At 37.5% G+C, this 21,160-nt stretch overlaps 1 protein-coding gene across 1 annotated transcript; it reads right to left on the bottom strand.

Annotated features, from left to right (window-relative positions):
* Positions 1–324: 324 nt before the first annotated feature.
* Positions 325–20,435, bottom strand: NREP (neuronal regeneration related protein). The gene is made up of 4 exons (XM_086866629.1): positions 20,313–20,435; positions 18,770–18,831; positions 5,387–5,464; positions 325–1,998 (listed from the first exon to the last, which is right to left on the bottom strand). Exons 2-4 carry the CDS (start codon positions 18,770–18,772, stop codon positions 1,876–1,878), a joined length of 204 nt encoding a protein of 67 aa, XP_086722755.1. The 5' UTR covers positions 18,773–18,831; positions 20,313–20,435; the 3' UTR covers positions 325–1,875.
* Positions 20,436–21,160: the final 725 nt, after the last annotated feature.

The following is a 21,160-nucleotide window of genomic DNA, read 5'->3' as shown; positions in this document are numbered from 1 at the left end:
TATTTGCCATGCACAGCCCCAGAGTGTCCTCCTGGGGCTACTAAAAATGGCACTGAGTGTCACATCTGACCCAGCCACTCAGCAGTGTAGGAAGCCAGGTATGTTGACTGCCACTGTCCAGCAAGCTATCATTTGCCAGATCCAGGTCTGGCATTTAGGTTGTCTTGATAGCTCTTTTTTAGCAAGAAGCAAAAGAAATCACTTTTACTTCAGCAGACATTCCTGAAACAAACCTCAGAATTCAGGAAAAGAACAGGTGAAAACAAATGGTAACAGGAACTCTTCCCTAACTGTAATAAGGAAACAGACACATCACAGCCACCCTTAGAGCTTGCATATTTATTGAACAAAACCTACTAAAATAGCTAAAATACATTGGGTACTTGCATTATTAAAGATCACATTGTTACAAAAGCCTGCATTTTCAGCAGTACACAACTGCAACTATACATAAATGCCACAACTGTTGAATATTACTTCTCGCTCTATATACAGCACAGCAGACGTATCTATTCTATTGGAAAAGAAAGTGTACAAGGAAAGGGATACAGAAGGTAGGGAAAGGAAAGAAATCTAGAAGTGCAGTGCATGCATTGGTTTTTAACAGTCAGAAGCTAAGACAGTTCAGAACAAGGCCTGCCCTGTAAAAGGAATAGCTAAAAGACAGAATTATATAAAAAATTAAGGTGGGCTTTCAGACTGTGTCTAACACAACAACACTCCATGAGTAGATGATACTGCTTAGTTTTGTGGTTTGTGTTATTTTGTATTTATAGTAGATTGGGAGCAAGAACAAAAATGTAAAGTCCACATGTTGACAGTATCGTGGAAATGTACTCTTTCCCCTTTAGGACTTCTCTTCCCAGAAATTTGCTGTATTTTTCTTACTATATCCCCTAGTTTATGGATTTGAAGAGGACATTAAAACTTGTCCCTTCTTTAAAAAAGGCTTGTAAGAAAAAAAGACAAAAATCAAGAGATTTTGAGAAGTTGGTGGAAAATTATTGCTCATCTTTCTCCATAAGGTGGATAGGAGTCAGAAAGGAGATTTTACGAAAATTACAGTTTTGTGATTGCTCCCACTATAACTGCATGTTTGTGAGTGGACACTGATAGGGAATCAGTTCCTCACTTGTACACTATAAGTAGTTACTCACCTACAGCACTGAATAAGAAAGCCACACTGAAGACACAAGTAAACAAGTCAGTCCAGTCTAAAGAACAACATTCAGAAAAACAAAGTACCAACACCCTCTCAGAACATGGAAATAAAAAATAACTCCATCAGAGCTACCTTGCCAAGGAGCATATTTAAAGTCCAAAATAGCACCATTCATCAGTGTCTCAAATCCCGTGGCAGCATCACGATCACTTACCACAAGGAAACCATGAGTTTCATACTACTTCTATACATCAAAAGAGTACATGGATAAAATATAGAGATATACAGACCATCAATGAAAATAAACTACTAGGCTTGTTACATCTAAATGAAAAAAAAGGGGGACTCTCAGCCTCTGCAAGAAGCAGTTTGGGTTGGTGGAAATGGAGAGAGTGGTTTACCGGTTGTGTGTGAGCTGTGGAGTTTGAGTAGTGAAAGACATTGCTGTGGTAGAACCAGGCCTGAGGGCCCACCTGTAATGTTTGTAAACATGGATTCACAGTGTGAAATTCTGAGAGCTTTCGCTTGAGTTAGAATGTTAAAAACTAGTTTTTATGGTACATGTTTGTCCATTGTTATTCTCTAAAGCAAGGCTCAGAGTCCCGTAGTTTCTTCTTACACTTGATGATTTACACAGAAACAATTTCCAATATATGACACCATGACCTCATCAAACCCATACACCATATGTAATATGAATGGAGAAATTATGTTTAAAAAGAGTAGAGGTAATTGATTTTGGTGAAATGTTGTCCATGGCCACTTGCTGGAGCCAGGGATGTCCCCTCCATCTCACTTTTCTTGCGGTTCACTTCCTTTGAGATAGGGAGATTTCCCTGTGGAGAGGAGAAAGTGGTATTAGTTGTGCTTCTGTTTGCTGGGCTGCTCCCTTCTCTCATCGTAAAGTTTCCATAGTTCCCTATATTTAGTTCATCTTCTAAAGATGACTGAAGCACCTGATGCTGCAGAGAGCAAAGGGTTGGTTGAAAACCCGGCGGTTCTTGCAGCATCTGAGAAAAACATTTCATTTGGGCATGAATTAATGTGTCCTAGCAGCAAAAAGTTCAAAAGATCTAACGTAAGAGTGCATCTTATTTATGAAAGATGATCTTAATACTAAGAGAACTTTTCCCAGGCCAGACCTCCAATTTTTAAAAAACCTTACTGTTTAACCAACCAACATACACTAAGTCACTTTCCTATAATAATCTGTCAAAAAGAGCACACTAAAAACACTGCTTTGTTTTCTTGTTCTGAGTAGGTAAGGAAGTGGTGTGCCATATGAGCGAGCTGCCTCAGACAGGTCTTTGTTAGCCATAGATATTAACTGTGCATATTCAGCAAAGTTTTTAAACAGCATTCACATATATGTTTCATTTTAAGCCTCAGAATGAAGCCTAAAAGCTAAGCACCTAATACCTAAAGTACTTTGCTGATGATATGTCACTATGGAATCTGAAATAAAAATAATTTGTTTAGCTAGTAAGATATCTTAAGGGAAAAAAAAAATCTGTGTTTTTTGTGTTTAAGTGGTAAGAATCATAAAGGTGTTTTATTGCTCATATTGTTTAGGATCTGTTTGTCACATAATATCAACACCAATTTTTGTTTAAGAAATTAAAGTTATCTTCTCCAAGTTTTTGTTGTTTTTTTTTTTTCCTGATGTGAGAGTTGTGAATTTCTGAATTAAGAATTAAACACATGGCAGTTTCCCAATGACCAATAAAATGCAATTTTCAGCAATTTTCCTTTCTTGGCTCTTCAAACCCAGAATTTTCACTGGGGTGTTCATACTTGCTACATTTACTTGTGCTGGGAATGAAGCCATCCCATGGCTCTCCCACTGTCTTCATCCCAGTGTACAGGATAAATTCTACTTTTAGGCAGATGAGCTCCCCATGGGGTTCTGCACTGCACACAGGAGTGGTTTTCAGGCTGAGCACAGAGCAAAATCCCTTCCTGGAGATAGCTGGTGACCTGCTCCTTTGAGGCATCAAGAAATGGAGGAAAAGAGCAGAATTTGGTCAGTACATATGCAGAAGAGTAAGGAGCTGTAACAAATATTTGCTAGAGCCAATATGGCTATTTTGCAAGAATTTCAAAATGAGAAAATAAATTTTAAATTTTAGTGACTACACAAACATGTTTCCTCACAGTACTCTAGAAAATTCCATCCTCATGGTAGTATTTCTACTTATTTTTGTTTTACTAAATTTGCTACTTGTGTGTCATTAAAGGATATGAAGGGAAAACTAGAAACTTACACATGCAAACAGGCACACCACACAGACAAAAGGTCTGGGCAAATTTCCAAAAGCATTGTGTCGGGCAGTTCCTTTTCAGCTGTGAAAACAATCTCAGTCCTGAAATCCTGCCATACAATCATGAGATAGAAAGTCCCATGTGACCCTTCTAGGTCTGGAAATAAACTGTCATTAAGAACTGAAGCCTTTTACATTTGTTGGTTGTATGAAAATATAATTAAAAAAGAAAAAAACAAAAAAACAAAAAAACAACCCAACACTTTTAGCTCAAATAATAGTTTTTAAAAATCTATCAATTTTACTTTATTCTTTCAGAAGTTCAAGCTGTTTACCATTGAGTAGATAAAAGTGCTCAGCTGGAGGACAAAAACTTTCTGCAGTTTTTTTCACCAATTTATCCTAATTAATTTTATAGTTCAAATGAAAGAATTTTCCAAATATGTACAGTTTCTGCTAAAGATGATGCTCTGCTGGAAGCTGGACTATGTGCAATTAATATTGAAGTTGCTTTTGAATGTCAGTTGTGAAATAAAATTTGGAGGTAGTTCTAAAAACTGGTTGTTGCACCAGCACATGCCAAATATCTTCTGAAGAATTACATAAAGGCTAGGGAAAAAAATGTACTTTAAAAACAAGAATCCAGTGACTTGAAAGGGGAAAAGGATTTATAATATGTTTTGGCTAGTTGAGAAACTGTTATCCCTTCTGAGAAACTTTTATTTTAAGCTATGTACAGCATAAACCCACAGCTATTCATAAATCCAGTATAATGCAGCATTGTTGCTATGCTGCACATAGTGCACAGCCTCATTCCTGTGCTTCAGGAGAAACTTTGTTTAATGATGAATGACAATTTACTGAAAGCTTCTAACAACATTTTGAATAAAAATTGTCTAGTTAACACACAGCTGATTCATAAAATTAGCAAATTAATTTGATGTAAATATGACCCTATAGAGCACATTAGTCATGCTCTGGCACTGCTACCAGCCTTCTCAGCTGAACTTTTGGAATACTGTGAATGCTAAGAATGGCAGTACTGCAGTATATGTTAGTTTAAAGACTGGCACATGAGGCTGCAAATAGCCCATCCATAAACTTTAGAAATTGCAGAGAAAAAAGTGTAGAGGAAGGTACAGTGTTATCCATATGGAACTGCAGCAGAGTTTTGTTAATGGAGCAGAAGCCTTGTTAATAACTGAAACTTAAAACAATTTTCCACGTGTTGTCTTCTTTACTTACCTTCTTGAGCCAGTAATTAAAAGGGAATATGAAAATAAAACATATACATCACATGGTTCTGTGTAATATGTTATCTTTCACTACTGGAATTCCATGTCCAGTTTCACATTTATTAAACCAGGAAAGGTAACAGAGTAAAATCCTATTAATGCATTCTGATGAGCCACACCTTCTGCCTTTATATTGTGCTATTTCTTGTCAAACGCAGATGAAAACTGCCACACTTTGTATGCATCAAGCCAGTAAAGCACAAGCAAGGTACTCAATAAAAGACAACCCAGTTCCTCCTGCTGCATTATCATTGACTTTTTCATCTGCATTGCTAGGAAAGCATTGCCAAAATTAAACATTCAAAACTCAGATGTCAAACTTGTAAAATCATGAGACAGGCTTAAGAAATATGAGCCTTTGAAAATTAGTATGTTTTCCTTCTGGTGTGCAGCCAGCAAGAGTCCATGTTTTCTGCAAGCCTGAAGGGTAAAAACATAATTATAAAATGAAAACTGAGATCTTCAGTTAACTGCATGGTGCAAGGAGCCAAGGCTTTAAGAAAAACAGAGTAATATGAGACTTGTGATAAAATCATGAGAGTTGGCTTCTTTCTTGAAGTGGTTTTAAAATTAAATCCATTGAACTTTCAATTATTATTTTTTTTTCTGAAAACTTTCATTTTAGCAAGCTATTTATTATACAAAAGAAATTACATAAATAACTTTACCTTTGGAAATCCCCCATCCCCACGGCAGGTTGGAAAGATCTTCTGGTTTACCCAAGTCATTGAACCTGGTTGATAAACCTGTAGTGACATAAATATATATAAGATCTTACTAACAAAGAGAGATTCATTGAATGTGATGGTGCTCATGTGACAGACCACATCAATAAAACAAGACTAATGTCAGTAGAACTTGGCCCAGAGTATTTAATGTTTAGTTCATGTGTTTTGTATCCATGACAACATCTGTCCCTAGAGCATTCCAACTATATTGTTTTATGTTTATCTACATTCAACAGGCACCTTTAAAAAAAATAAAAAATTTAAAGAGTAAGGATGGAATTTTTTTAAATTTCTCCAATAAATTCTTTATAGAGGATGTCTGTACTAATGAGGTTGCTGAGGATATTGTGAGAAAACATGTCCATTCCCTTCTGCCAGAGATCACTGGTAAAGGGCTGTTTAATGAAGTTCATTATCTTTGCTGAAGACTGCAGGTGACAAGAGCACTGCAGCACTGATATGCTTTCACAAGGAGTGGTGAACTAGAATGTGTAACTTTGTAAGATCATTGAAACAATTATAATTCTGTGTTAGCTCCCTGTATTTTCTGCATTAAAGAAATTCCAACACATTATAAAACACATACAGTAAAATAGCTGGCAGCAGGATTTAACTGTTGAAGTGCTGTCCTACTATGTCTACAGGAAATTTTCTCTATGTAAAATAGGTTAAGATCTAAAGTTGGGCACTGACTACAGTGGAGGTTAAAGTGAGCGAATACCAAGCTAATACCTCTCAGCTTCAAGATGAAGATCAGAATATCTCTTCATCTCAGCCTCAGAAACACTGATGTGGTCAGGTACAAGTTACATTCAATGACAAAATTCTTAAATTTATTTTCTTGCTGGATCTTTCTCCTGAGCTCTTGTGTTTGGTGAACTGAACTCTCTGCATGGTGATGGGATGTCAAACTGTCAGTATTTTGAGCTAGCCATTATAAATTACACTATTCAGATTTGTTTGCACTTTGGGAATCAAAACTTTCATTGTCAGTTAAGTAAATGCTGGACCGGTTTTACTCACCCACTTGCTCCTGTGCATATATTGAAACATGAGAAAAGTTTTCATTTCTGTGGAGGTGCATGTTGACTATGAGCTATCAGAACTGGACTAGTTCTATCCTAAAGAAATTATTGGAAGATTACTTAAATCCTCTTCCCAACAGAAAATACTGAGCTCTTCTATTATGCAGGAGACAGAGAGAAATTTAAAACACAGAGCTCAAGGCAGTAGCTGCTTTGTACAGTGTCCCATGCTTTTCTGTACTACAAACCACAGCGCTTTCCATGGGTTAAAACAACAGATTTGTTTCATATCTGAGGTCTCAGGCAAACCAGTTCTGCTCTCTGGGTGTGTTTGACATAAAATAACCAATGTGTAGCACAGTGCTGGGTGAAATTTCAGTGCTGTGAAATGGGTCAATGTTCACTCTGAATATTTGAAACATTTGAATGAGAGATACTAAGTAATGTCTGAGCGCTTCTGTTGCTATTTTAATCACTGGGTACCCATTCTGCAATCATGTCTTGATTTCATTGTGTAGACATCCTTTCTGCTTGAATACTCGTGGTGGGAAATAGCAATAGGAGCTCAGCTCTACCACAGAATGTGCTGTTCACACTAGCAAAGTATACAAAATGTATCTGGGAGGCTCACATAAGCACCAGAATACAGAATTAGTCAATATCATCAATACAAACTTCTATATTTTCCATGGAGTCTGAGGTGTATTTAGGTTAGCCCATAGGCCATGCTATCCCTATGAATAACCTAATAGGAATAAAATAAGCACCCAAAGTTAGATGAAAAAGAAAGGAATCCTCAAATTAAATTAATAAAAACTTAGAGGAATTGCAGTTTGAGGGTGGATTTTGGGAATAAGGCAGGAGGTAAAAGGTGTAAATTCTAAGATGGGCTCACAACTATGCTCCAGGGTTAAAAAAAATTAACCCCAAATCCTACCACCACCTGCAAAATACACCACATAATGGCTAAACTATCTTTTGCAGTAGTTCTCTGTTAAAAAAAAACACAAACAACAAACAAACCCACCAATATTATCCTTTTTTTCTTCTTCAAAAACAAATACTAAGGCCCATATTGATAGATAACAATCATATGGACCTATTTCACATGAAGTGACTGTTCTGCTATGATTGTACCAGAGTCCTGAATGGACAAAGAACTTTAGGTATCTGCCTTGAGAGTAATGCTGAAAGGCTGGAGAATCATGCCTTAGAATCTGGCCAAGTGGAGGAAGATTCTGGAATGGAAACAAAGATGCTGATGTAGAAAAGTTCACTGAATATTTACTTTAATTCACCAGAAAAAAACAAAACAAACAAAAACAAAAACAAAAACAAAAACAAAAACAAAAACAAAAACAAAAACAAAAACAAAAACAAAAACAAAAACAAAAACAAAAACAAAAACAAAAACAAAAACATGACATCTTGCTGTGCTTTATAAATGCAGAAACTACTTAGAAGTTCAAATATACTGATAACTAAGGTATTAGAAAAATATGTAGAACATGAATTCAGTTACAGCAGTGCAAAATTAGTGATATAAATGTTGCAAGATGAGCTATGAGAGAGAGGAAAGCATTGCTCCATTACAGAGTAGGATGTAAGGGTTACAACATTCCAGCTGTTAGCATGAAGCAAACACTTCTAAATAAATGCTTCCATTGATACACACCAAATTTTCATTTCTTAGTACTTCCTGTGTGACTGTTATGCAAGTGCAGGCTTGGCTTAAATAACCAAAGTATCAGGATTCAGAACAGAATTACTGAGCTTTAGGATGGATTGAAAACCACAGTTACTGCAAGTCTGCATAATGCTGAGTCACACTGATAGCCTCAGTGTTTGATCCTCGTTAGCCAGACAGTTAAGCCAGGAAGCTTCATCCATGAGCTGTCAAACCTGGGAAGGGCCACCTGAGACTCTGCTATGCAATTCTGCCTGAAACATTGAGGCCAACTTGAAAACTGGGAATTTTGGGTTCTCTATGAGTATGCTTTCAATTTTGTAGACTCCAGTCCCCTGAAAAAATACAAATAATACAATTTAATATTAAAGCAAGAGCAGAAGCGGAAGAAAAGAATTGCCTAGTCTGTTTACCAGCTCTTTCACATTGCAGAACTACTGATAGTTTTTCTGGGTTGTTTAGTTTTTTGGGGTTTTTTTCCAAAACCAGTAAAGTCTACTACAGTCTACTTTACTCATTTGGCCAACAGACTGAGAAATTCTTTTGCTCTTGCTCTGTTTTACCAACATTTCAAAATTCTAATTCCTAGGTTATTTCATTTTAAGCTGTTTTCTTAAAAACAATGGTAGGGGAACACAATCTTTTGTCCAGCCTTAAAACAATTTTAACAGAGCTGAACTTAGCATACTCTATTAGTCACATCAAAATGCTAAAATTGATTTGGTACCCACTTTTTGTCCCTATTCACTAAGAGCATCTTTCAAACATTCAGATAAATCCACCAAGAGGAAAAAATTCCAAGATCTATGGTATGCTAAACTTACTAAAATGAGCATACTCCTGTTAAGAATTCCCAAGATTTTTATAATTAAGAAACAATTGAGAAAGTCCTTGGATTTTTTTTTCCTTTTTTCCCCATGTGAACCATCACTAAATTCTTGTAATCAAATCTCATTCAGGACTTACAGTGGTATTCAACTGCACTGTTGGTTTCTTAACTAAAAGTTTATTGAAGAGAAACTGCTCTGAGTAAATCAGCAACCACCTTTTAGAGAATCTTCAGGTAACTTCTTTGTCTTATAAAGCAATTTGGATGTAGAAGGAATGAAAAAAAAAAGGAAATGATAAGTACTGTAGGTCCTAATTCCAAATAAAAGGTGACCATGTCCAACAACTCTGCAGTAGCCTACCTAGGAAAAAAAAACCAAAAAACTATAAGAAACACATTTACTATATGGCTTAGCAGTGTAATAGCAGACACAGATGGCCACATGCTGAGGAACATGGGAGTAGAATGACCAGAGGTGTGTGTGGAAAAGAAGGAAAGAAAAGCATTCTCATTCTCTCTGCAGCACCAAAATGACATTGTACAGCTGCGAGGACTGAGTGCCCTCTGTGCTTAATCCAGAGCAGAGAAGGAGAGAGGCCACCCTCCTCCTGAGAGTGGGCTGTATAGCCACTTTTGTCTGTATAGCCAAAAAAGAACACTGCTCCTCATTTCTGTACCCACATTTCTTTAAAATTTCTTAACTGACAGCTAGTTTGAGCTGTAGATGTACTTTTCACAGCACATCCTACCATGTACTTCTCAATCCCCTGAAATGCCTCCCACTGCAGTAAAACATTTTCTTTCTACCCAACATCCCACAATCACAATCCAAATGCATAAACAATCTTACTGCACCACTGTTCAAGCACTAAATAAAAAATTTTGTAAATGAAAACCTCACTAATTCTTTTTAAACTAAACTGGAGGGAAAGCTTGTGCTAGAATCAAAGTCTTTGCTTCAGTGCAAGGGGTAAACTAATGTTCCCATCCTCAGTAATTTATTTTTAAGACTGTAAGGGGGATATTATGAAAGTATAGAATACAAATATCCACTGTGTTCCTAACCTAGCACACAAGATTTAATACATACAACGGCTCTCAGCTGAAAGGTGGCTGCTTTATAAGAGTTTAGTTGGGTAGCAGTACTCTATCAGTCACAGCTTTTTTTTTCCAGATCTTCTTGGAGAGGGCAATGACAAGGCTACATCAAGAGTACTCATCATTACTCCTAAATTCAATGAGTCCTTGAAGTTTTGATGAGCCTTTGTTATATTTAAGAAGCTGTGCTCATGATGAAATGGGATGCTGCTGTTGTGATAAGCTGACTCTGGAACAGGCTCACTGAGGAAGCTTTCCCTGTGCAAACAGCAGAAACCAAAACCTGCTCAAATGAAAGTGCAACTTCATTACTTTAGCTTAATAATTTAAAAATGCTGTGAAAGTGTGATTTAGCAGATGTGAGGCTTGACAATTTTTGTGAACTTGTGAACTTGTTTGCTTTTTTCAATGTCTCTGCATCACGAGTCTGAGCCTCTGCTTGAGATGCAGAGACAGTCATCCCAAATAACCTGAGTTCATGATTTCAGTATCGTCAGGGCAGCAGATTTTTCTGTCATCCCTGGTTTTCACATCAGTACCATGAACATCAAAAAAACAGTGGGGAAAATCAATAATTTACATTTATTTCAGTTGTTAGTTCCGCACAGTAAAGAAGGTTAGATAAATGGTTTGAGAGAACTGATGAAAAATTACATCATGATCCTGCAGTTGGGATTGCTCCAAGTGGCACACCTTTTTGTGAGACTTTACCTGCCATTGCAATGATAATTAATACTTGGCAGTACATCAGCAGAAAATGGCAAGACAGCTGTACACCTGAATTTGCCTTTGACTTCTCTGCATCAGCATCTTTTGATGTCTTTTCCTTTTCATTGGTAAGATATTACTGCTGCTTTTTATTCCTCCCCATCTGATGACTCAAACTCACAACCACATAGAGATGAAAAGGCCTAAATGAGACAAGTAAGCTTTTCCTTGCATCCCCCTCTCCACACTGCAAGTGAATTATAAAGTTTATTTATTAGGTATTTGGGGATTTTTGCAGTCCTTTTGCATCTCTTCTGCAATTTCTGTCAGTTTTTCAGAATAGGATGTAATTTGCTCCTTGCCTACACAGCAGAAGGAAGTGACCTTGGAAATAGGGTTTTTTTTATTTTAATGGAAAAGCTTCTCCTACAAACCCATCATCATCTGTTGTTTCCTTTGTTGTTCTTAAAGCATCTATTCTTGAGGTTACCCTGAAGTGTCTGCTCCTATGCAGTCTTCTACCTTGGCTTATCTGTATCAGCTTCTTCTAGAGACTCATTTCTGCCCTCATCCATATAGAGGTTGTATGTTTTATATGTGTACTTATATATATATATATATATATATATGTATGTATATATATATATATGTATGTATATATATATATATATATATAAGACTTCTGCCCAGTTTGTTATCTAGTAAGAACCCCTCCACAGAAACTTGAGCTGCATTCTAACATATGTGATTGACTGAGGTTAGTTATAGAAAACACTTTCTAACTTTCCCTGGGGAGGTATCCACTCTACAACACCTGAATGTAAAGCAATTTTGTAAATGTAAAGAATGTAAAGAAGGGAAATCAATTTTCATTTTCCTGCACCAGTTAGGATAAATCCTGCAGCAGTGTTGTCATGCTGCTTTTTTACTTCATTAATACACAAAAATAATTGCAAAACATTGTTAATATTTACCATGCATACAGAGAATAAGAGAAAAAAAAAATCAAGCAGTACATTGTGAACAGTCATAAATGCTCCTCCAACTTCTTACTGAATTAATGAATTTTACTAACATTAGCAAAGTATTGCCCTTCTTGAAAGAGAAAGAATACATTTATTTCAGAGAAAATAAAAAGAAAATGTATATTATGTGGAAAGTTCCATCAAGAAATATAATGGCTGCAAATTACTTTGTTCCTTTAGTAAATTTCTGTGTATGCTCTCCAAAACTGCAAAACATTACAGAAATCAAAATAAGCAAATCAGCCATCCAGAAAACCAAACTCAGAACCCAGTGCAGCCCCACATATTTGTCTCTGTACTACAGTATTTTTTTTGTTTTCCTTGAAATGCAACACACAGAGAAACAACAGCAACAAGGCTGAGAATTGAAATAATACTCTAGTTCTCAGTTAATTACTTATGAGCTTGTAATTTGCTCCTCAAGTGCAATAAGGTAGAGCTTAATTAGTAACTATTTGCATCTACACCTAATGGTAACTGCAGAACAAAATGCATAAGCAAGTCTCTTGTTATAAACTCAGGTGGGCACACAGCATGGCAGCAAAAAAATCTGGACCAAAGGATGCATAGTTGTTTTTCAGTAGTTTCATACCTGACATGGACAAATTACTTGAGCTACAGAGGAGGAAGAAAAGGAGCATGGTCAGAGGCTGACCAAAAATTCTATTTAGTCCATTGTCCTCACTCTATTGAGTTTTGATCTTAAGGGAAAGTCCAGCAAGAAAAGTGGCCAGTAAGAGAATCCTTAAGAACAGGAAAAGAGACAGACCAGAATAATGCTTCTCCTGTGTGACCTCTCAGACCTGTCCCTCCACTCTTTGGGTATGTTCATTCAGAGTATATACTGAGTATATACTCTGAATGCTGTAACTTATAGAAGGCTCAAGAGACTGCTTTGGACTTCAACAGGATTTTCCCCAGATACCAAAGAGATGAGCAGAAATCCAAGCAGGGAAGTGTTCCCCAAGTGCAGGTAAGCCCACTGCTCCTGCAGAGCCCAGCCACAAGAGCCTTCTTTCCCCTCAGCAGGTGCCAGCCCCTTGCCCAAGCAGTGTTTTGCAGGCAAGTATTAAACAGCCCCAGCCATACTCTTGGAAATGGGAGACAGAACCACATTGTAGAGCCAATTCTTACTTATCTCATTAAAAAATATATATTGAGGGCAACTGATTGTTAACAAGTGCTTGAAAGCAGAGTGGTACATTTACCTGAAGCCTCCCTATTACCAGCCTCTTCTAGGCAGATGGTGATGCAGCTAAGTGTTACTCCAGACACAAAAACACAAAATGTATCATGGATGTTCTGGAGGATAAAAGTAATAAAATATCTGTAGGTTCTGGGACTCATCTAAGGAGCTGTGTAAACCCATACTCTTTCATGATGGAGATTTATTACAGTCATTTTAAAGCAAAGAAGGAAGATTTGTTTCTCTCTAACTTGACCTTTCTAAGTAGCTCTGTGGTGTCAATGTGTGCCGTCTAAACATCAGTGCTGGAAGGTGCCAGGGGTTATTTCTGACAATATGTGTACTAAGCCAAGGCTTTTACCACCTCCCATGAGGATGCACAAATTTCTTACAACTTTTTCAACTTGCTCCCACATAAGTGTGCCAAGCTAGCAGAGATAATCGGGTTACTGTTAACAAAATTATTCCAGAGACACTTCTTCCCGGAGGACGAGAAAATCCTACTTATTCTGAGGGCAGGTTGGTTTTGCTTGCTTGCTTGTTTGTTTTAATGCAGTATTTACAGAAGGAAACATCAGGAATCCTCCCAGCAACATGTACACAGGGATTCATTCAGCAGTGCTACCGTGAATTTGCCAGACCAGAAGTCCAAATCTAATTGCATGTAACACTCAAACAACGATTCATACTATCATTCTACGTTAAACATTTGAAAATAATATTTTTTGCACCTATGAAGATCGTGCCCTCAATCAGTATGGTTTAATGAGGAGACAAAATATTTGAAATAAAACCAAAATACAAATAGTTAAAACTATGTTTATTAAAATATCCTGTCCCAGTCAATGATGCAAACTGAATTATGTTTATGAAGTTGTTCTAGAAATAATTAAGTGTCATCCTTTTCCCATCTCTTCAGCATATACAAGGAATTCAGGTATGAAGCAGTATAGCAAGGTCAGGCGAAAAATAAAAACACTGTTACTGATTGTTTTAGATCCCAGGCCTTAAAAAACCAATATCCTATCTATAGTGTTACTAGATGTATCTTCCTAATTCTGATTTTCCAAAATTTCAGCCTTTGAGAAAGAAATTAGTAAACATTTTTCCTGGACCTAGTATTACATAAACCTCCCTTTCCATGTGTCAACACAGTTTGGTTCAGATAGAGTATGCTGGGGCAGATTAACAAAATTTTAGCACCCAGAGCATGTTTCTGGCTGCATAGAAACAAGTATATAAAAAGCTTTTGTCTTTTCATGTGCATATGAGCTGTACCACTGAAATATCCACAGTATCTATAGCTTTGGGCAAAAATTACTTTTTTTTTTAAACCCTGTTTTTCTACTCCTAATCAAGTAAAGGTTTGTTTTCTACTCAGCTGAACAGGTGGCTTGACAGAAGTATTGCAAAAACTGGTTTGTATTTCTGCCTATAAACTTCGTAAGCTGGAAAAGCTTTAATTTTCCCTGAGTTTTCAGCAATCAAGTAGCACTGTGCAAACTACACACAATGTATAATGTGCACATTACATAAGCACAATAAAAAAGCACAATATACATGCTCAGATGGCCAAAACTATTTTGCTTTCATTCCTCACAATTACTTCTCTTGACCAAATTCTGCCCATGCTATACATGAACCAAAGAGGATCTGACAGTCCTCCAGGTTCTGTGTGGCTCTGACTTACCATAGAGAATCCAATTCCAGTTCCAGTACCAGGCTTGGTAGTAATCAACCAGGTATGAGTTTTCTCATGCCAGACCAAGAGCTGCTTTTGTCCAGTGTGTGTCTAGTAATAGGCTGGACATAATGTCTCATGTTATTACCTTGCTTTTTTTTTTTCTCAGAGCATATAAAAGGTTCCAAATAATGCCTGCCTCTGCCAGTCCAATTCTAGACTCCATTCTCCACAAATAAACCTAAAATTATGAAGAGCTGTTCCAGCCCAGGGGCACAGAAAATTACAGAATGTGTTAAGACACCTGCATGTAATTTCCTGGGAAAAGGTTAGTAATGATTAAACTGGGATGAAATCTTAAGCACAAAATTTTCTTCATAAATATCTTCACCTAATGTAAATGATATTATGAATTTCTCTACAAACTAGGAAAAAACCCCACACAAACAAAAAACTAAATGGGATGGTGATTCTTTTCTCTTCAACCAAATGCAGTCTGTCTTTTCTCTCCCTCTGACTTAACAAAGATCTTTTCTCCAAACTGGTTTTGCCCCTAAAGGTTATCATCCCCTGTTTCTCTTTTCCCCAAAGTAAGACTGTAAAATTCAGGGAATGTAAATGACAAAACATGGCAGAATAACCTCAGAACTGATGCAGTTCAGGCAAGGATGCACTACAGGAAACATTCAGCCCAAATGACCTACTTCCAGAGCCTTTTTACTCTGGGATGACACAGCTATACTGTGCAACAGCCAGCCCAGAGACTCCACACCAGAAAAAAATAGCCTGACAAGAAAGCTATCTCATTGTGGTAAGCCAGGAGCAAATTAATGATTGGCTCTAGATTATCTTCTGTTTACCTTCAGAAAAGTCAAAATTAAATTCTTAAGGATCTATTTACCGATATACACAATTATTAGTGCTGTCAGTTTAAATTCCTTAAGCACTGACACTGTGAGCTCCCAGAACTTAAATTAAAATCCACAAAAAGGAGAAAAGGACACACCTGAGTGCTCTGGAAGCAAATAAACAGAGCAGTTCTCTAACTCTCTTAAATGATGGTCTGATTTCTTTATTTAAAAACTGATATTTACCATAACAAAACAAACAGCCAACACAAAACCCAATCCTTTCCTGGTTTTGGTAGGAGCCTTCTTTGAGATTACAGAAAACTGGAATTTATACTTCCTTACTCCTCCTCTTCTAGTAAGTTCCTTTATTTAAATGATTGGATCACTTTTAATGACTGGATGGGGCAGAAAAAAAATATTAAAACAAACTCTTTTTAAAAAATTCTTTTTTTAGTTATAACCCTTTTTCTCCCCTTGTTAGCACTAATTTTTTATTTTATATTTCATGACACTCAGCACTTGCCACAAAGGTAGTATACAGAAATTCTAGCATTTCAAATTAAAAGACCACTTACGTTACCTCAGGATTTTACACATTGCATATCAATATAAAAGGCTCTTTCCTCCTTCAGGTAGACACTTAAGGAAATACATTATGCAGAAGTAAAGACAGATCTTCAAACAACAAATGTCCTTGTGTAAGATGGTGCAAAATGTCCATGAGTTAAAATTATAAGAATAATAGAAAGTGCGCTCTTCTGCTTTTCTGTTTCTCTTAAAACTGAGGATATTATTATTTAAAAAGTGCAAGAAAGACTGATTAATTGATCAGGTAATTCTAATTCCAAGTCTGGGAAAAGGAGGAACAGCATTGAAAACTAATGTGTTAAATAACTTGCTTTTACTGTTTAAAATGTTTAAGGAACACTTTATGAGAAAAGAAAATTAAGATAGTAAGAGGGTAACACAGTGAAGTTAAACCAAGAACTCATTTGTTTTCACTTAACAAGTTTATTCTAGTCACTTTAAATTTTACTGTAGGCTTAGCTAAATAATTAATGAGCTTTCAGACTGGAAAATAAGAAGGCCATTTTCCACCATTTTTTAAATTCTAAGTCTACTGAAACACAATAGCTAAATTTTCACTGACCAGTGAGAGCAGAGTAGAGCCTTTGCACATACTGTGATATTAAAAATAAAGTAAGCACCTTCATCATCACGTATTTCAGTGTGTAGAAAGTGTTGATATGCAGAGAGTATTTCTTGCAAATTAGAATGGTTAGAGAAACACTTGCAGATAATACAAGAAGAAATATGCCAAAGACAAGTCCACTGCTGCAAGGAAAGTGTGTCACTGGTCTGAGTTAGAATTACATTCAGTGTTAGTGTGCCAGAAGTGAAAGAAATTGAGAAAAAAAAAAAAAGGGTGGTGGTAGGAGAAGAGATTCTGCCAAGTATCACATCTTAAATAGTCTTGCAAACTGGGGTAAAACCTAATAGTACATTTTCATTTTGATCACAAAAAATGAGTGCAACTTTTAAAAACAGCTAAGTGAAGTTTGTATTTATGTTACACTGCAAAGCAAATGATGGGACTAGACAAACGGGTAACAACATTTTATTTTTTCCATTGGATAGCTTTAAGTTGTATTTTATGTTCTGGCCCAGACTGGCTTTATAAAACTGACTTCTTTGGCTACTACAGGAACCTTGCTGGATTTATAGAACCATCTGCTGCTAGAAATCAGTGCCTATTTTATGCCTAAGTAAACTTAAATAATCTTTTGTTCCATAGATAGGCATAAATTGCCCACAGCAGCCTGTATAACATCTAAAATGTGGGTTGATTGTCACCTTGGTATTGGTAGGAAAACAGTTGCCTTATCCAATATTCCACAGTTGTATGAACAACATGTATTTTAACATGATTTCTATTCACAGTTTAAGTGAATCATTTCCCTTTTAATTCCCCACCCCATCTATTCATTTATATACAGATGAGCAAAGCACTTTGATGAAAGTATGTTCCAGAATAGATTAAAACTCCAGAATTTGCAAGTTTATTTTTGCAGATAGAAATGATATAAAACAAGGAGACAAAAACAAAAACAAGGCCTTTATAACAGAGTACATATTTTCTCATTTTAATCATTCTTTGATCATCACCCCTCCCCCATATCTAAACAACTCCAAAGAAGCAGATAGGGATAATATTAATGCAATTTATCCAATCTTCATAAGAGTGTCCCTCAGAACCTCACACTGGGGAAAATATTCTGTGCTAATGTAAGCCCTGTGCAATGTTACTTAAAGCATTGCTCAATACTAATTAACAGAGGTTTGATCATGATTTTATCCTGTAACATCCAAAATAATCACATTTTTGCTAGCATATGTATTTAGATATGCCTCTGAGATAGCTGCCTCCTTGACTAAGAATTCTATAGGATAAAAAAAAATCTAAATAAAATCTGCCTACTTTGAGCACTTTTTCTAAGTAAACACTGTTATCTTTGTCCTGCTGATTCTGAGACAGTCAGAGAATACCATATTTACATGCATGTCCTTAAAATCAAGAGCTTGTCAGCAGTGGTGTCTCAGAGTACAAAAAATGGGCTTTAATCAATAAAAATGCAAACATAATTAGCACTGGAGGAGAAGGTTGTTGTCCATTAAACACATTCCAAACAAGTGCCTGTAAGTTCAGTCAGGTTTGAGGCCTAAACATTTTTCTAGAACAGAACTATGTCACAAAGAATGTTAGTGTTTTCAGAAGGTTAACCTAGTAAGAAAATTTAGTTTGTACCTTATGTACTTCCCTGACAGACTAACATTAAATCTTTTTCACTTATGAAGTGCAATATTCACCTATTTCTTCTTTTTGGGAGAAAAGTGTTAGTGCTGGCATTAGTGGGTATTGTTTTGTCTGCATGTATTGCTGCATGTATTATGATGTGTATCTTTCACAATAACTTAAATATTTCTTGTTTCAATTAATAAGCCTTACTGCACAGAGAGAGATTTCAGATTTTTATTCAAAAAATGCAAGAAAATAAAAGATCCAACATGAAGAGCTTTTCAGAGTACATCAGTTACTGTATGGCAAGTCCCCATAGCCTCAAAAAGTATGTCGCATTACGGTCCTATTTATAAATTAGTATTGGGAAGAAGGAAATAAGGTTTGTACTAACAAAAAACACTTTTGATACTCTGCTAAAGCAACTAATTCTTACCATTTTTAGGTTCTGTTAAGTCTGGGATTGCAGTTTCTCTCAAGTAGCACAAGGAGAACAATCTGAAAACAATTTAAAAAAAATTAAAAATGAAGGAAAAAAGTAATTCTGACTGTCACAATAGTTAAAAGTTGTTGTTTTGGGGGTTTTTTTGCCAGCATAGCAGTGGGTGAACCAAGTATAAGCTTCAGTGGTTAAGATTAAAGTCATGCAAATTATTATAACCACACATATGCTTATATATAATGCACCTCTGCACTTCAGTGGTCTGTAGGCTTAAATATAGGACAAAGGAATCCCTGGTACCTGGATTTGCAGAACCCTGTGCTATTCTTAGCACTGGGTATATTTCTGAAGAGCCCCATACGTAATGGTTAACACAGGTAAAAATCAGTCAAGAGGACAAAAAACTGTCAGTCTGTGTTTACTGTAATTTGTGGTCCATTGTCCCCAGCATACTACTAAGTGTGGGTTTTTGCAATCAAGGAACAAGTATAACAGAATGTAACAGCCCAGAGAGTAGGTATTTTTGGAAATGGCACTGCATTACATAACCTCCAGTTTTCTCCCTCTCTCTATTCCACACACACCCCCTATTTTTAACAGGGAGAGAAAAAAAAATGAAGAGTAGGTCCTACCTCATTTACCTTAAATTATCACTCTCTTAATGGACTGAATTTGTAGCATATCTCCTTTATCAGCTTTCTTATAAAAAAAATAATTTGAAAGCTGTCCTCTATTATTACGTATTTCTTACCTATAGCATGTATGTATGAAATATAATTAGGTATGAGTCATATGTTTACACAAACACACAAATACATATTGAATTTAAAACTGCAAACTCATATACCCATAAGCGTACACAGAAATGTTTGAAAAAGCAGCACGTCACTACACATTCAGCAAAATATGGTTTGTTTTGGTTTTGTTGTTTTGTTTTGTTTTTTTCTCAAAAGAACCACCCAACATTTAACTGCTGCACATGCAAAAATACAGAATGCTGTTGCAAGAATGACTGCTTTCCAAAAATAAACCCCAGCAGCCTGAGAGGAATCCAGTGTCAGGGCGGAGAAGAGGGAGATTCGTTTTACAAGGGAGAAGAAAGGAGATGATAAACCTATCCTAGAGCCTCGCATGCATGCTAACAAAGCCAAGGTTCAAAAATGCATTTTGGTGTTTGCGGAGTGCAAAACCCAGAAAAAGGAAACATTTTAGAAATTCACTTCTCATCTCCCCTTGCATGAGTGCAGAAAAATCCTCAGCCTAGAAATCCAGCCTTAAAGCACAAAGACAAAGAGTTAGATACATATACTGCACATTTTCTCATTTTCCTTAAAAAAGCCTGTTTGGAAATGTGCACCGAGAGGGGAAAGCCAAGCTGCAGCAAAGTCCAGCTAAGGACAGAAAGAAATCAAAAAGAAATGAAAAGAAACAGAGGAAAACAGAGAGAAGAAAGCAGAAAGGGGGGAGAGGAAGAGAGAGAGAAAGGGCATTAATTAAAAAAAATAAAATTCTGTGGATTGGAATTGCATATACTTACAGACAAAAGCCCCCGCTCCCTGCTCACTTTCTGTCCTTTCTACATGATCTGAAACACAAATGTGGATTACAAAAGGGCAGCATGCTACAGAAGGGAATTTATAGTTGGGGGAGTGGAGAGAGGGTAGGGGGTGTGGGTAAGAATGACTGCACCTCTTCCAAAGTGCAGCCTCGGAGAAAAAAAATAAAAAAATAAAAAAGGGGTGGGGGTGGATGGGGGAAAGTCTCTCTCTCTCTCTCTGTTCCCCCCCCCCCGCCCTCCCCCCCCCCCGTTCCCTCTCTCGGGCTGGGTTTTGCTTGCCAGCACTGGTTATATTGAACAATGAGCTAATTCTGATGGTAGCTGGCCAGCTGCCAGCTCCATCCCCCCTTTACACACACACACACACACACACACACGCACACACACACGCACGCACACACACTCCCCCTGCCCGCCCGCCTCCCCCCGCACGATGCTGCAGCGCCAGACTGCTTAGTCTGCAATAATCCGCAGCCCCGCGTTCCCCCCGCTGTCTGGGAGGCACCGGGCAGCGCCCGCCCCGCCGCCGGCCGGGCCCGCCGGGGCAGCGCGGGGAGCGGGGAGCGGGGAGCGGGGAGCGGGCGATGCAGCGAGGAGAAGGCGATGGAGCGGGGCATGGAGCGGGGCATGGAGCGGGGCATGGAGCGGGGCGCGCTGGCTCCGGGCCGCAGGGATCCCGCACCCCTGGGCGGCGGCCAGCCCCGGCGGGGAGCGCGGCCAGCGCTGCGCAGCGCGGAGGGGCGGGCGGGGAGCGGCGCAGGCAGAGCGCAGCCACGAACTGTAATAATAACCCTGCAAAGGGCATCTGAGGAGAGCGGGAGGGAGGC

The sequence above is a fragment of the Cyanistes caeruleus genome, chromosome Z, assembly GCF_971803275.1.
Source record: "Cyanistes caeruleus chromosome Z, bCyaCae1.hap1.1, whole genome shotgun sequence".
Lineage (NCBI taxonomy): Eukaryota > Metazoa > Chordata > Aves > Passeriformes > Paridae > Cyanistes > Cyanistes caeruleus.
This window is presented reverse-complemented; position numbering and strand designations above follow the sequence as displayed.

Coding starts and splice junctions, on each gene's coding strand:
- NREP (XM_086866629.1), bottom strand. Junction 1,999..5,386: donor GGGATGGGGGATTTCCAAAG/GTAAAGTTATTT, acceptor TCCTCTCCACAG/GGAAATCTCCCTATCTCAAA.